Here is a 15470-nt window from a genome sequence, read left to right on the forward strand (position 1 = left end):
GGGTATCAGGGAAAAAGAGGGCAAAGGGGACAGGGGCAGTGAGGGAAGGGGGAGGCATCAGGAGGGTGCAGGTGCCAGGGGATTCTGGGGGTGAAGCAGAGGGGCAGACACCTGTAGGGGAGGGACCAGCACCAGATGAGAGAGGCAGGGCAGGTGTGTGGAGGGAGGTGTTAGAAGAGGGGATGAGGAGGGGTAGCTCACATGATCCGAGTGGGGCTACTGGAGAAGTGGGCACAGGGGGGAGAGAAGGGCTGGTGGAGGGGAGCAGGTCTCAGGAAGGCAGAGGGCAATGAGAAGGGCAAGAGTCAGGACAGCAGAGGAGGGTGAGGGGTTGGGGGGCAGCAGGCACCAGGGGAGCTGATGGAGCAAGGAGAGGAGACATGGCAGCATAGAGAAAAGATAGAGGTTTATAAGATATTTATTAATAACTTGGGTGATATTTATTAATAACTTATTAGTAATTACTGTTCTTATTCTTATTAGAAATTTATGCCATTAAAAAAAAAACTTTTTGTGGGGGAGGCTGGCGAGTCCCTTTTTTGTCTGGCGAGTAGGGTTTTCCATAATTTGATGACCCCTGGGAATAATGCTGCAACTTTAGGCCTGCAAACAGTTTAAAGCTTTCAGTAGCATGGTGTTCAGATATCATATTTCTTTTGTTGAAAAAATTGCAACTATATGAACACCAGTGTTAAGAAACATTGATGATGTTAATGAACATAAATGTGAAGAAAAGAAAAATATGTTGACTACAGTACAGTCTATGGGTATGTCTACACTACCCTCCTAGTTCGAACTAGCGGGGTAATGTAGGCATACCGCACTTGCAAATGAAGCCCGGGATTTGAATTTCCCGGGCTTCATTTGCATAAGCGGGGAGCCGCCATTTTTAAATCCCCGCTGGTTCGAACCCCGTGCAGCGCGGCTACACGGGGCTCGAACTAGGTAGTTCGGACTAGGTTCCTATTCCGAACTACCGTTACTCCTCGTGAAACGAGGTGTACCGGTAGTTCGGAATAGGTACCCTAGTCCGAACTACCTAGTTCGAGCCCCATGTAGCCACGCTGCACGGGGTTCGAACCAGCGGGGATTTAAAAATGGCGGCTCCCCGCTTATGCAAATGAAGCCCGGGAAATTCAAATCCCGGGCTTCATTTGCAAGTGCAGTATATGCCTACATTACCCCGCTAGTTCGAACTAGCGGGGTAGTGTAGACATACCCTATGATACTGACTATAGCCATTTCCCAATAGCAGTTGAAACTAAATTTGCCAGTTGCAATACAGTGATACAGTAAAACTCCAGTTGTCTGGCATCCAATGGTCCGGCACTCCTGATAGTCCAGTACCACCTGGAACCCAGAAGTGTTCCAGGCAGCCGGACAATTGGAGCTGCTCTGTCCCGGGCTTCCCCGAGTCAGCCACTGGTCAGTTTCAGCAGCGGCTGACTTGGGGACGCCTGGGGCAGAGCAGCTGGGGTGCTGCCAGGTTGGTACCGCAGCACCGCTCTCCCATCCCACACGCCTCATAGCTTCCCCTTCCAATAGTCCATCATATCTAACAATCCGGCACCCCCTGGGTCCTAAAGGTGCTGGATTATCAGAAGTTTACTGTATTAATGAACCTGTCTCTAATAAGGCCAGCTAAAAACTTTTACCATTTACAAGAACAATTTCCCCATTTGAAGGAAGAATTATTCAGCTTCCAGGGCTTTTAGACCCTGATATAAAGCCTGCTGAAGTAAAAGCAAATGGAAAGATTCCCACTGAATCTGATCCTTAGGTTTGGTCAAGAATGATGTAATCAACTACATAGTATCTTGACTGGAAGACAACACAATATTATCTAATCAACTGTTCTATACATGTGCAGTTACATTCAGATTTCTCTTATGGCAGCTGATGTTCTACATTGCAACCTGTTTGTTAGAGCTAGAAAAATTTCATGAAGGTCTTTAAATCTCTTGGAAAGCACTCTCACATCCAGCATAATCATGTGTCAAAATGAGCTCATTTGCCAGTATATTGTTAAAATTGGTAATTCATTTAATCAATGCCAAAAATTATGTTGTCTTAAACATTAGTATTTTGCGGTTCATATCTGTTGCTGCTGCTTTGTAACTTCTTTATGCGGACAAAGATGAAAGCTGAGAATTTATGCAAATAGAAAAACTATTCTAAAACTAATTAGAAAGCATATTATTTTTTAAGTATTAAGATGACAAGATATAAAAATATCAGCTAATGAGGAGTCGAAGCACTAAAAAACATTTTTAGTTCCAAGATATTTTACTGTTTTTTATGTATATTCCAGCCCAGAGTTGGCCACCAATACTGCACAGCAGTAAATTGGCACTTGAGATTTCCTTTCTCAACAGAATTTGAATGCTAATTATAAACTGGGAGGAGAGAAAAATCATCACTTCAGGAGTCTATTTCTGGAAGAATTCTAACACACAACGTGCACATACAAATTAAATAGTCACATATGGACAAAGAGGAGGCTACATAAAGAAATAAGAGGTCAGAAAGTTAGAAAAATAGAAAAATTGTTGATAGCAATCATGAAGACTTCCTGTGCAAAGTGGAATTACATAAAAAAACTTGATTATAAGAAAACTCTCTCTTGTTTGCTCTTCATAAGATTTTTTTGAATCCTCCATTAATTCTAAGACAGGCTATTTGAAGGAATTCTGTGTCATCAAAAAAAAATCTAATTTTTATGGGTAAAGATGTGACAAGTTAAATGTAGTACCAGTAGTTTTATAGGATTTAAGTTATTTCTTTAATTATTTCTAACATGGAATCTAATCACACTATCACTTCTGCATCAGATATCAATAACAGACAAGGCAAAACAGCAAAGTTGAAGTCTTTAAAAAAAAAAAAAAAAAGGGAAAGGTTATGTTGGAATTTGTTCCAAGGGCAATAGAAAAGAATAGCAAATAATCTACATATATAGAAGAATGTGGACTGCCAAATTTGATTGCAAGTCAATCTTGTTTTGGAATAAAACAGACATGATTTGTGAAAGATACAGAAACGGTCTGTATTCTTCTAAAACAGTCATGTCACATAAGGCATAAAAAGGGTTAAAAACAGCTCTGAGCTGTAGCTAGGGGACCAAGCATGGGAGGCCTTGCAGCAGCCAATCAGAACCCAGGAGGGATTTATAAAAGAGATGGCTGGCTAGGCTGCGCCCTGGAGGGAGAAGGACCTAGCTGCCTGCTAGCCAGGGTACCATGGACAAAGAAGTGCTGTGGAAAGACAGGGTTAGCCCAAGAATGCCCAGCAACAGGAGCCTGAGGGATATCAGGAAGGCAGCCAGGGCAGTCAAAGGCAGCAGGTTCACACCCCCTTGCCTATGATGAGTGGCCATGTAAGACTGCAGTTTGTCCAGGAGGTAAGAAGCTAGATTACAAATGGCAGTAGGGTCTCTGAGGAAAGGTGGGTGTATGGGTTTGGGAGTTCCTTGAGGGGGAGGACTCCAGAGCATGGCGGCACTGCCGTGGGCCAGGACCTGAAGGGAAGGGCACCATCATCTTTGAGGTACGTACGTTCTAAAGCAAGGTTGCAGAGACAGCGATTAACAGAAAACAGTAAGTGCAACACCAGCTGGAAAAGGGTGCTCCAGCGTTGAGCAGTGCTAATTCCCAGTGACCAGCAGTAGGTGCCACACTAGTGAGTCGCACCATATTACACACACATATAGTATACAGTGGCGACAACTAGATAAAAATACAATTTTCTTGTATTAGTGATATTTCCTTCAGACAGCATTATTTGTTTCCTGTATTGTGCGAAAATACATAATCTTCCATCTTTTCTTTCAGATTATAGAGGATCATGGATCATAATGGAAGGAAGGAATGGACTCAACATTCAAGCTACAGGATTCACCCCTTACCTGACAGGTTTGTTTTCAGGGCCTGTGTCTCTGAAGCCCATCTCTTCCAGTTTACAGCGTCTGTAGAGCTCATAATGGCGTGCATGAGTCTGCTCTCTCAGGTCTTCCATATTTGTGCAAATAAGCATCTCACGAAGCTTTACAAAGTCACAATGGTTCTCATTTTCCACTATTCAGTTAAATAATAATAAAGATATTGACATAAAAATATACAATTATACCACAGAATAGTATTTTCTATTCAATTAGCTGATTAATTTTTGGGGGGGGAGAAAGAGGGAAATGTTGCTAGTTTCTTTTACTTAGTAGCTGCCTCATGATTTAAGATAAACAATGTTAATAGTTAATGCTCAGATTATGTATTAGGCTCCATTATTTTTCTTTTCAGGACTCCCTATTAGATTTACAAAATAAATTTATTTTTCTCCTCTGTTCTGATATAGTGGCCTTTTAGCACGTGGTAGTGCCAGCAGCACTTTAAAAATGTAATAAAATAATTATTGCATCCAAGATCTAATGGCGTGATTTTCAGAGATGTTCAGCATTCATAAATCATATTTGTGTTGATGGGACCTGAAGGATTAAACCACAAATTTTTTGGATCAGCTAGGCTAGCAATCTGACATCAGCAGCCAGCATCAGCGCACTTAATATCAAAACAAACACTTCTTCTACTTGAATGGGTTTGATAGTGAAAGCAGCATTCACATACCTGTGAAAAATATTATTCAAAATTCAGATTTTACCTTGTACAATGCCCCAAGGATATTGTCGAACTTTCACCATTTTGTTGCCAACCTTCATTTCCTCCCCACTACCCACTACAGCAAATGGTAAATGTCCCTATAAAAACAGTCAAAGCAATTCAGTCTTATCTTCCTGTATTCTGACATATGAACTGGAAAACAACTCTTGAAAATTAAAACAAAAAAACAACAAGCATTTGGAAACAAACAAATGTAATTACAGGTCAGTTTCACACTGAGAATCTATTTAAAAAGAGCAATAACTAATCAAATGCTGGTCTGCTAAGGCACTAAAGGACTTCGGAGGTTGAGCAGAGGGCTGCACACGTCACAAGGACTTCTGTTTCTCAAATCCAATACAATTGTCACAGGTTGCTACACTAGGGCTATTTCTACACTCACGGCTTCTTGAGTGAGTAATATGCAAATGAGGCTAAGTGTGGAATATTGCCGAGCCTCATTTGCATACCTAATGAACCACCATTTTTTTCAGAAGAGGCTCTTGCGCAAGGAGCGTCTGCACTGCCCCTTCTTGCACAAGAAAAACCCTCTTGCGCAATGCTGTTCTTCCTGAAATGTAATAGGTGTAACAGCACTGCGCAAGAGGGTTTTTCTTGCACAAGAAGGGGCAGTGTAGACGCTCCTTCTTGCGCAAGAGCCTCTTCTGAAAAAAGTGGTGGCTCATTAGGTATGCAAATGAGGCTCAGCGATATTCCACGCTTAGCCTCATTTGCATATTACTCACGCAAGAAGCCACGAGTGTAGACATAGCCTAGGTGTTTTAAGTAGTTGACCCTCATACATCACTTTCTATTTGAAAAGGCCAGAAGATAATTGCTCTACCTGGGATACAACCTTCCTCAAAGCAGAACAGACATCTTCAGCATCCACCAGTGCCAAACACGAGGCCCATCACAGGAAATGCAAAGCTTGAGGCCTGAGATCATGCTCATGCCATTAGGCAGGAATTGTGATCTGAACTAGGGATGTTAAATAGCGAGTAATTAAATAGTCAATGCATGTCAATAGGTTGCCTCAGTCAATAGCTTGCCTCTGCCTTTGAAGTGTAGCAACAGCCCTAGGGCAGTTGCTACACTTCAAAGGCAAAAGCGCTTTTGGAGCCATGGGTCAAGCTGGGGACTCTCCCGCTGACCCCGGGCTCCATGTGGCACTGACACTTCAAAACGCCACAAGGAGTCCGGAGCCAGGCTCCTTGTGGCATTTCAAAGCAGCAGCGCCATGTGTAACCTGGGGTTAGCTGGAGACCCCCTCACTGACACTGGGCTCCATGCAGCGCTGCTGTTTTGAAACACCATGGGGAGCTTGGCTTCAGACTCCTTGGGGCTTTTGAAAGAGGCAGTGCAGCATGGAGCCTGGGGTCAGCTGTGGACTCCCCCGCAGATTCCAGGCTCCATGAGATGCTGCCGCTTTGAAGTACCCCTCTTCTTCCCCACCTTGCTGTCTCTTTCTGTTAGAGGCAGCAAAAGGGGCCGGGCGAGTAACTAGTCAACTAGCCTATAAACTATACGATAAGCAAGTTAACTAGTTGTTCACATCCCTAATCTGAACACTGAATGACTGCTCCAATACTTTTTCTTCCAGTTTAGTTAACTAGGAAGAAAATTATTAGAGTAACACAAAGCTTTCCACAAAAATAGGAATTATTTTCTGTCAGAATAATCCATGACAGTGTATCAAGACATTGCAGCACTCCTATTCCCTGGCTCAAGTGATAAGGGGAAACCAATTGGTCATTCAGGCTGCACCATCCATTTATGTTCTTGAACACATGCAACCCCCCACAGAATGTTTGACGAGCAGTGCTGACCAGTACAAAATCCATATACACCAACAGCAGGATCCTCCACAGACAGTACTCCAAGAAGAAAAACCTAGCTTTCCCTCAACTTTAGTTTAAGGTGATGAATACCATCTACCAATATAAGAACAGGGGGATTTTGGAGATAGGAACCAGATCAGATAAATGTTTCTAAATTTTTCCTTAAGTTGGTCTTTTTTGACCTATGTAAATATCCAATTTATTACAAATACAAAATTCTATTGCCTCAAGAATGTGCAAGAAGAAGCAGTGGTACAGAGGATACTTTAATACTGGAATATCAAACATTCTTTCAAATGTATGCAACATACTTACATTCATTGTGGCATTAATTTTAGAAATGGTTTCATCATCTGTCGGAAACTGATATATCTGGACTCCATTACTAACCAATTCGCTCATAAGTTTGATCTTAAACTTCTGTAGTTCAGTTTTAGAAATGGTGTCTGCTTTGGCTATGACTGGTATAATGTTCACCTATTAAATGATATAAATTGCAAACATGTGTAAAAGATTTGTTTTCAAGCCCGTACATTTTATATGTTAAAATATTCAGTGGCTTCCCATAAAGTCTGAATTAATTTCTAAAACTCTCCACAGACTCTTACATGACTGGCTTCAAAAGCCAACAAAATAATAAAAATGTTGTGTACATTTTGAAAGTCCATACTTTGAACATCTTAAGAAAGCTATAATATATTACTTAATAATCCCACCAAAGCTGATCAGAGTACCGGACTACTCGTTTCCAGCCCCCCTGCTGCCTCTGTATCAAAAGCAGCAGCAAGATGGGGCAGGCAGCACCACATACACGGCTTCCTTCAGCACCGGCTCCTGTCCCCTCCTCCCCCACTGCCTTTGATACACAGGCAGCAATGTGGGAGGGTAGCGAGTAGTCAAGTACGCAACTTGACTACTCGCTTACATCCCTAATATTTATTGATAACATAATATCTTGACTACGAATTCATTCATTCAAACTGGTTTCAAACAATCTTACCTTGCTGTCAAGATTCTTCATTGTTAACAAATCAAGTGTTTTAAGGGAATGGCCTGTAGGTGAAATAAAATAGAGGCAGACATGGATGCGAGTGTCATGGTAGTTGTATAAGGAGCGTTTAATTTTCAGTTCTTCCTGGAGATAGGCCTCAAATTGTGCATCTATATAATCCACTATTGGCTGATAGCTGGAAAAAAATTTGACATGTTAGCAACCAAAGATTAGTCTCTGAGTAGGACTAAAAAAGGGAATCCCTGTTATATTTTTCTGCATGCCACTGCTTTACATATGAACTTTATACACTGAAGCTCAAGAAGCCTTACACTACAATAGGATATTAAATGTATGGATAATGACCAAACTGTCTATGAAATGTAAAAATAAAGTTACTGACTCAGTTTGAGAAACTAATGCAACACAAAATGTGAAGGATACAGTTAATTTCTTCTTTGCTATTGATGATGAAAAGCAGTGTAGTAGTTAGGCTTTTTACTGAAATCTTCAGATGATCCAGTTCATGGACTTTTGTAATTTATGTAGTCTCAAGTATAATTATGGATTGCTACAAATAGCATGTGTCTAATACAATCCATAATTATACTTTCACCTCTATTGAAGATCAGTATTGTGTTTTGAGGACCTTTAATTACTGGTAAGACAGCAGGAACATATCCTCTAAAAACTGAGACCTGATTTGTACTTTAGCTACATTTTAAAGGACTCTCTGCCATCTTTTTTATGATCCACATTAAAAGAGGACCATAATATATCTTCAAAACATGCTATTGTACACACAAGAGCAGTGAGTGGTTCCTTAGTGTTTGTTGCTGCATAGAGGGTACACCAATCATGGGAGGCAAAAATGTAATGGTACTGATTCCATGGAAAGTGAATTTGAAAGAGGCAGAAGACAGTCCTTCTTGCAATATGAAAGATTTTACTGCATATTAACAACTCCGGCATCTGAGATTTTTCTTTATCATCTAAGCATTGCTCATCAAAGAAATGGCAAAGAATAAGCACGTCACTAGCAAGAACTCTCTTTCGTTGCTAAGCTAAAGCTGTAGGTTATTTTATATTACGGAAGTAAACGGTCAACTTCCCACCATGCCCAACATTTCTTGTTGCATAAATAATTATGAAGAATGCTTCATAGTTCTGATCATTCCAGTAAGTCTGCAGAAAATGAGTTAAATAATTATGAACATTTAAATTCAGCAAACTGAATTGACAGAAAAGAACTTCTAAATTCTAGTAGCTGTGTAATGCTCCACCCTCTAATTAGAGTGTCCAACTTCACATGTACCTACATGTAAAAAATCTAGATGATTTTTCTTCCAACTTGCATTGTTTTGTAGATCCCATTGAAACTAGGGATATTAAGTATATTTAATTAACTAATTGAGTAGTTGATGGAATTTCCATTGACTATTTGATTAGCTGATAAAGGGGGAGGAGGGATGCTCCCACTGTGGTTCTACACTTTAAATATAGTAAGAACTTGCCATGCTCTTACTACATTTAAAGTGCAAAGCTGCAGTGGGGACGGTGCTGGGGAGAACTGGCTTTTAAGCTGGCTCCCCTCAGCACCTGCTTCTGCTTCCCCCACTTCCCTTCCTGCTTCTGCTACTGAGGCAGGGGGGAGGGGAAGCGAGTAGTCAAGTAATCGCTCAACTGCCCAGCTAGTTGCTTACATCCCTAATTGAAACTTTAAAAACACAAGTCTACAGAGAATGTTCTGTAGTGTAACTTACTATCTGTATAATTATATGAAAGTTCAAAAAATGTCCATCACTATTATATATTTTATTGATATAATTTGTAACACATTATATTATAAAAGCATGAACACAAGGGCAACCTGATTTCTTAAATGATTTGCTTGACAAAAAGAAACTACAAGCCATTAATTATGTTGGAAAATGTATAATTAAATAAATGGAGTAAGTATGTAATTTGTACCATGCATTTTTTAAAATCACATATCTAATCTGAAAAGTCAACTCAGACTGCAGTTCAAGACCAAGGTTACTTAGCATAATCAAATTCTTACCACATGAGGAAACACTAACCTATCTTCTTTGTTTATCTGGTCACCAAATCCCACTGTATTTACAATGGTTAGTTTCAATCGAACATTGCTTTCTTGGAGTTCGTACGTCTGAGCTCTGAGTCTTACATTTGGTTGAAAATGTGTTGATACACGGTCATCAAAACTGGTGTTAAACAAAGTATCTATCAAGGTTGATTTTCCAATTCCAGTCTCCCCTTTAAAAAAAAGTAAGAAGTTTGTATTTGCATATATTTGTACAAAACATAATAGGTGTTATTTATTACAGCCATTTCCTCTTAAAAAGTTTAAAGAGAAATAACCTGAAAAAACTGGCTCCTCCAAACATAAAATCATATTCTTCTTTTTGACCCTTAGAATCATCTGTAAACGTGTTTTGTACAAAAAAAAATTGTCAGTGTCTCATTACCCCCCCATGAACTGCCACTCTTTCTCCCCTCCCCAACCTGCTGGGGAAGTGGCAGAGTTTGGTCTGGAGGGGAAGGCTGGGGTTTCTACACCTCATTCCCCACGGCCTGCCAGTGGGAAGCCTGACCTGGTGCTGCAGCTGCACTGGGATCCCCGCTGTATGCGGGGAGGACTGAGCTCCCTCCCTCCCCCTCACCCCACCCCGGAACAAGAGTGTGCTACCTGGAGGCTTTCCCTGCTGCAGCAGGTTGCTAAGCCAGGTAAGCATCCCCCCTTATGCCCAGACCCCACACCCAAATCCCTCACTCACTGCCCTCCTCCCGCCAAGATCTCGTATTCCCAATGTGCTCTGACACCCTGCCCCAAGACCCCTCCTGTACCCTCCTTTGTGGCCTGACACCCTGCCCCCTCCTCAACCCCCCCCCCCTTGGCATTATTATCCTCCATATACCAGACTGAGGTTTCCCCCTCCCCCGCCCTGGCTACCACAGGCCAGGGGTTCCTCGAAATTCTTTCAAGTTTAAAAGGGTTCCGTGGCCAAATAAAATTGGGAAACACTGCTCTAGAATGTTCCTTCAAACCTTCAGTTACATGTCAAGTAGAACACATGTACACACAGTTTTCCTGCAGGACAACAGAGTGAAGTCATTACATCACTCTGCATCCTGCCTGCCACCTCTCTCCCCCCCCCCCCAGGCTCTGGAGCCAGGGCTGCTGAGCAGTGTCCGCCCTTCTCCCCGGCAGCTGGAGGGAGAGGGTGGGGCCTCAGCCTAGCTCCCCTCTCCCCCTGCATCCGGGGGGAAAGCCTGTGCTGTCGTGGGAGGTGGGGAAGAAGAGGCAGAGCTGGGACTGGCCCAGCCTCAATCCCTCCCCCTGGCAGAGAGAGAGCCATGGCTGGGCCAGCCGGGGGAGAGGGGCAGGCCAAGACTGCCACGCCTTAGTCTGGCTCTCCCTGGTGGAGAGCTGGGACTGCCTAACCCAGGGAGAGGGGGGTTTGGCAAGCAAAGCAAGCAGAGGGTGCAGCCCCCTAGTATTTTTATTTATTTATATATAATAAATATAGTGTGTGTGTGTGTGTGTGTGTGTATATATATATATATATATATTAGTAACTGGTGGGTGCCACAGTGGCATACATCCAGACAAGTGTACATGACATCAGTATTGGTGCACAAGAAAAAACTCACTCCACTCAGGGATGGAAAATCTTAGAGGGAACACTGCCTGTGAGCATTGAAGGGAGTTCTTCTCACTAGAATCTTAAGATTCAAGATACGATTAGTGTTTTATAAATAAGGAATAAAGATAGTTTTAGCATGCTTATATGGGCCTGCCATGGTGGCCTTGGTTCCAGCATCCCAAAAATCAGTGGGGAATAAATAGGGAAAGAGAGAAAGAAAACCTTAACACCAAGAAAACTTAACTGGGGTAGCTCGGATTCTGTTATGTGCAATACTTTATTTATGGGGAAGAGATGGCTATAAACCATAAGTTGTAACAAATCCTAGAAATTAGTCATGAAACAAGACTTAAGGCATTTTTAATCCTGATAATTGAAAATACAGTACCACAAAGTTAATCAAAAGGATGGTTGTGAACAAAAAGAGGTGTGTTATGGTTCATAGTTAATAAGGCAAAACTACCCAATACATGCTGTATCAATACTGCAGTCACTTCATAACAGTAACCTTATCATCCACTTTTAAAAAATATCTGTGCCAAGAGACAGCTTATGGTCAATTATTTAATATTTTCTGCTATAAATAATAAAAAATATTACTTACCAATACAAAGAATGTTGAAACAGAAGCCTTGGTTGATGGATTTGTTAACCAACTGATCTGGTAAGCTATCAAAACCAACGTGGCCAGACAAAGATAAGGGTCGACAATTATCATTTTGCTGTGGAAAAAAGGATTACTTAAGAAAATATGCTGTAAAACAATTAACAGTGATAAAAAGGAGATCTATTAATAAACTACAATTCTTCTTTAGATCTGATAAGTGGCTAAAGAAAAAATTAAGTTTGTAAAGTCTGTCAGTTGAACAGTAAGTATTCATTTAGTGAAATGATGGCATAACTAGTTATGTTTTGCTGTAGCCAGTTAACTTGCCATCAAAGGCACTGAAGTAAATAGGACTACTCACATGATTAACTGATTAGTGAGATCAGAAACTATAAACAAAAGAAAGAACATTGGTCTAAAGAAAATAGAAACTTGTGAATGACGGATATCTCTCTATAAATACAAAAAAAATATCAAAGGAGAACATAAGGGAGTATAAGAATTCAAAATACAGACTGAAATCTTGAGGAAAGGTATATATAGATAAAAACATATTCTAAATGTGTGAAGGGTGAGAACTTTTTAGTGTGATAAAATTACCCAAACATCACAATTATAATGGATATAATTAAAGTACCAAACATGTATAATTCTTTTTAATTTATTAAATAACTAGATGATTTACCTGACGAAGCTCAGGTCCTAAACTCAATTAATTTTGTTTTTTGAAAAATAAAAGGAAAATGCGCATGCGTCATTTAAATCATTGCTCTGGGGTGGAGCTGGGGATGAGGAGTTCAATACACAGGCTGCCCTGAGGAGAGAGGACTATCCCCGTCCTCTCTCATCACAGCAGCTTGGAGCCAGGTGAGAAGTGCCTCTCCTTGTCTACTGCAGCTCCAGCAGATACAGCCAGGGTAGAGGTCCATGTCCCCTGGCTGGGGCAGGTCCAGGTCCAGGTCCAGGTCCAGTTTCGTCTGCCCCCTGTACTCCTCAGTCGGAGAGCCAGAATGAAGAATGCAGCAAATTGTGCACTTTCCCCTTGCTAACTGACAAAGGGGAACAGTCAGCAATGTTCCCATCTGAATGGAAAGAGAGCATCAGTCCCACGCCCCCAGCTCTTGCCCTTCAAGGGCAGCTCGGGGGGGGGGTGGAAGGCTTAGAGCTGGAACAGTCCCAGATGGAGGGTGCATGCTCACAGCCTGCCCCTTTCACCTGCCTGGTGATTCTGTCTCTTTAATGGTTTTATGAGAGGCAATCCCATTCTAGGCACATTTCATTTTCCAGGCACAACCAAACCCTTAACTTGCTGTAAGTTATGAGAAGAGGAAGTGTATACTCAATTTGGTGGTCCTAGCTCTCACCATTTAGGAGGAATTCTTGAACAGACAAATACACAGACAGATGGACAAACTCTCTCAAATATATGATAGATGAATTGGTACTTAGATACCTTGGTGATGGGTATATGAAAAATTCCTAATATAAATAGTCTAAAAGGAAACAACATTCTTTTTCCACATACTAACTGTAGAATTATAAACGCAACTACAAAAACAACTAATCATAAACACATTGACAAAACCATGATTAGCCACAGGTCCATGTTATTCTGTGTTCCTATGTTTCCAATAATCAAACCATCATCAGTTTCCTGAGCCTTCCAATACTGCAGCATCCTAAGAATTAACCTTAACCTGGGTTTACATCCTAGCTTTTGCCTACTTCCCTAAGGTCAGGTCTACATTGGCAGAGAAAATCAGTGCAAAATATGCAACTCCAGCTACGTGGATTGTATAACTGAAGTTGAAGTATTTTGCATAGATTTTCTGGGGCATGCCTAATTTTACCAGACCCATTAAACTGAATGCCGAGAGACCAACCTCCAGAGTGTCAATCTTCCCAGAAGTATAGATGTGCCCTAAGTTTGTGGGGGTTTATTTAAATTTAGAAGATCAGGGAAAGTGTCATTCTTTATATTGAATATTTTTTGACATATCAGTCGGATCTTTTAACATTAGGTTAGTACTTATCATGAAGCTACTCTAAATCTTTCTAGTATGCATCCCTTATAATAATTTGAATATTTATTCATTCTCTTTTCATGTTTCAGGTGTGTGGAGAAAGGCTACTCTCATTTTCATATTAGACTGGTATTTCTGGAAAAATCTAAACAGACAAAACAATTTAAGGAGAACACACTATATTTTAGGACTACTGAATATGTTGATTCTAAAATTAACATGGCATTGAATGAAATAATTCAAATATAGTCACAATTTGAAACACAGAAAATGATAAAAAAACATTAGGAAAGGTACCGTATTTTAGCGGTTTTTACAAACCGCGCAGAGTATCCTTGGGCGCAGGGTATACAAAATTGTTTTTACACACCAGCTCGTCGCCCAGTTCCTCCATAGCCGTAGGAAGGGGCAGAGGGAGCACTCATTCAGATGTGCAGGAACCGGGAGGCGAGCGCTCCCCCGCCCAGTTGCTGCGCAGCCTCCAGCCTCCGGGCAGGGGAGCACTCACGGCCCGATTCCTCTGCAGTTGTAGGAAGGGACAGGGGGAGCGCTCATCCGCCTGCACAGGAACCGGGTGGTGAGTGGCTGGCTAATTCTCTCTCCCCCCCCCCGCACCATAAATATACCCCCGGCACAGCCTTGTATACCCCGCGGGTTATATTCGTGTGCGGGGTATACACGATTTTTTTAACTCAAAAAGCAAAAACCGCGGGGTATATTCGGGTGCAGGGTATATTTGGGTATGCGGTATATTCGCTAAAAGACAGTACTCCAATGTGTGAGAGCCAGTATTAAAAAAGAGACAGAGAGGATTGTGGATGAAGTAAAACAAATGGAACATGGAATGCCTGATGGAGCAGAGGGGGCAACATCAACTTATATAACAACAGCACTTCTAACAAACCTAAAGATGCAACTTGGCATATGAACAAAAATTAGCTGTTTTATCGTTTCATAACACCCACAATTAAGATTTGAAACACATAAGGAATTTTTAGAGTTTCAGTATAATAGAGGGATACCAAGACTTAGGTCAATGGCCTAAATCCTAGTTGGGTCCTAAATTACCATGTAATGGTTTTCTAAATTGCATACGTCACTAGCAATCTCCTTGGAATATGTCTACAGAAAACAATGACAAATGGTACCAATCCATCTGAACCCATCAACAGAGTAGTATGAGGAAAGCTACCATAGGACTTTCTGTACTTGCAGAGGAAAAACAGAGGACCTAGTCTCCATAGCTGTCAATCTGGTATCTTTTATTTTTAAAAATACAATAATAAAAGTATTTCAGGTAATTAATTTAGCTTCCAAGTTTGATAACAATGAAGATGACTGAATAGAACATCACTTGTTTGATAGGTATGCTGGTTTTGCAGCTAGGGATGAAAACAATTATAAAAACAGTAACGTATGCCCGATAAACACTGTATCTGTTACATGGTTAACCACTGCGCTTCCGGCTGCTCCTGGCCCCGAGGCATTTAACCATTAACCAGGGATCAATAAGCATCAGCTTATTGGTTAACTGGTTAAACTCTTATATCCCTATTTGCAGGGCTCGCCGAACTGCAGCGAGCCCCAGTCGCCAGCCATGCTGTCCGGCTATCTGCGCATGCGCAGATCGCCCAAACCCAGCTCTTCTGGGTTACAATCTACTGTACAATCTACTCGCCACGGACAAGTA

The 15470-nt window shown here is 41.4% G+C and overlaps 1 protein-coding gene across 4 annotated transcripts in view; it reads right to left on the minus strand.

Annotated features, from left to right (window-relative positions):
• The window catches only part of SEPTIN10 (septin 10), a 40584-nt gene that overhangs the window by 14844 nt on the left and 10270 nt on the right, over nt 1-15470 (minus strand). For all 4 annotated transcript variants that reach the window (XM_075918142.1, XM_075918147.1, XM_075918136.1 and 1 more), the window contains exons 2-7: nt 11754-11871; nt 9563-9758; nt 7491-7677; nt 6806-6967; nt 4651-4747; nt 3905-4073 (exon numbers count right to left, since the gene is read on the minus strand). In XM_075918142.1, coding sequence (XP_075774257.1) covers nt 3905-4073; nt 4651-4747; nt 6806-6967; nt 7491-7677; nt 9563-9758; nt 11754-11871 — 929 coding nt within the window. The remainder of the gene's footprint in view (nt 1-3904; nt 4074-4650; nt 4748-6805; nt 6968-7490; nt 7678-9562; nt 9759-11753; nt 11872-15470) is intronic.

The sequence above is a fragment of the Pelodiscus sinensis genome, chromosome 1, assembly GCF_049634645.1.
Source record: "Pelodiscus sinensis isolate JC-2024 chromosome 1, ASM4963464v1, whole genome shotgun sequence".
In the NCBI taxonomy this organism is placed as follows: domain Eukaryota; kingdom Metazoa; phylum Chordata; order Testudines; family Trionychidae; genus Pelodiscus; species Pelodiscus sinensis.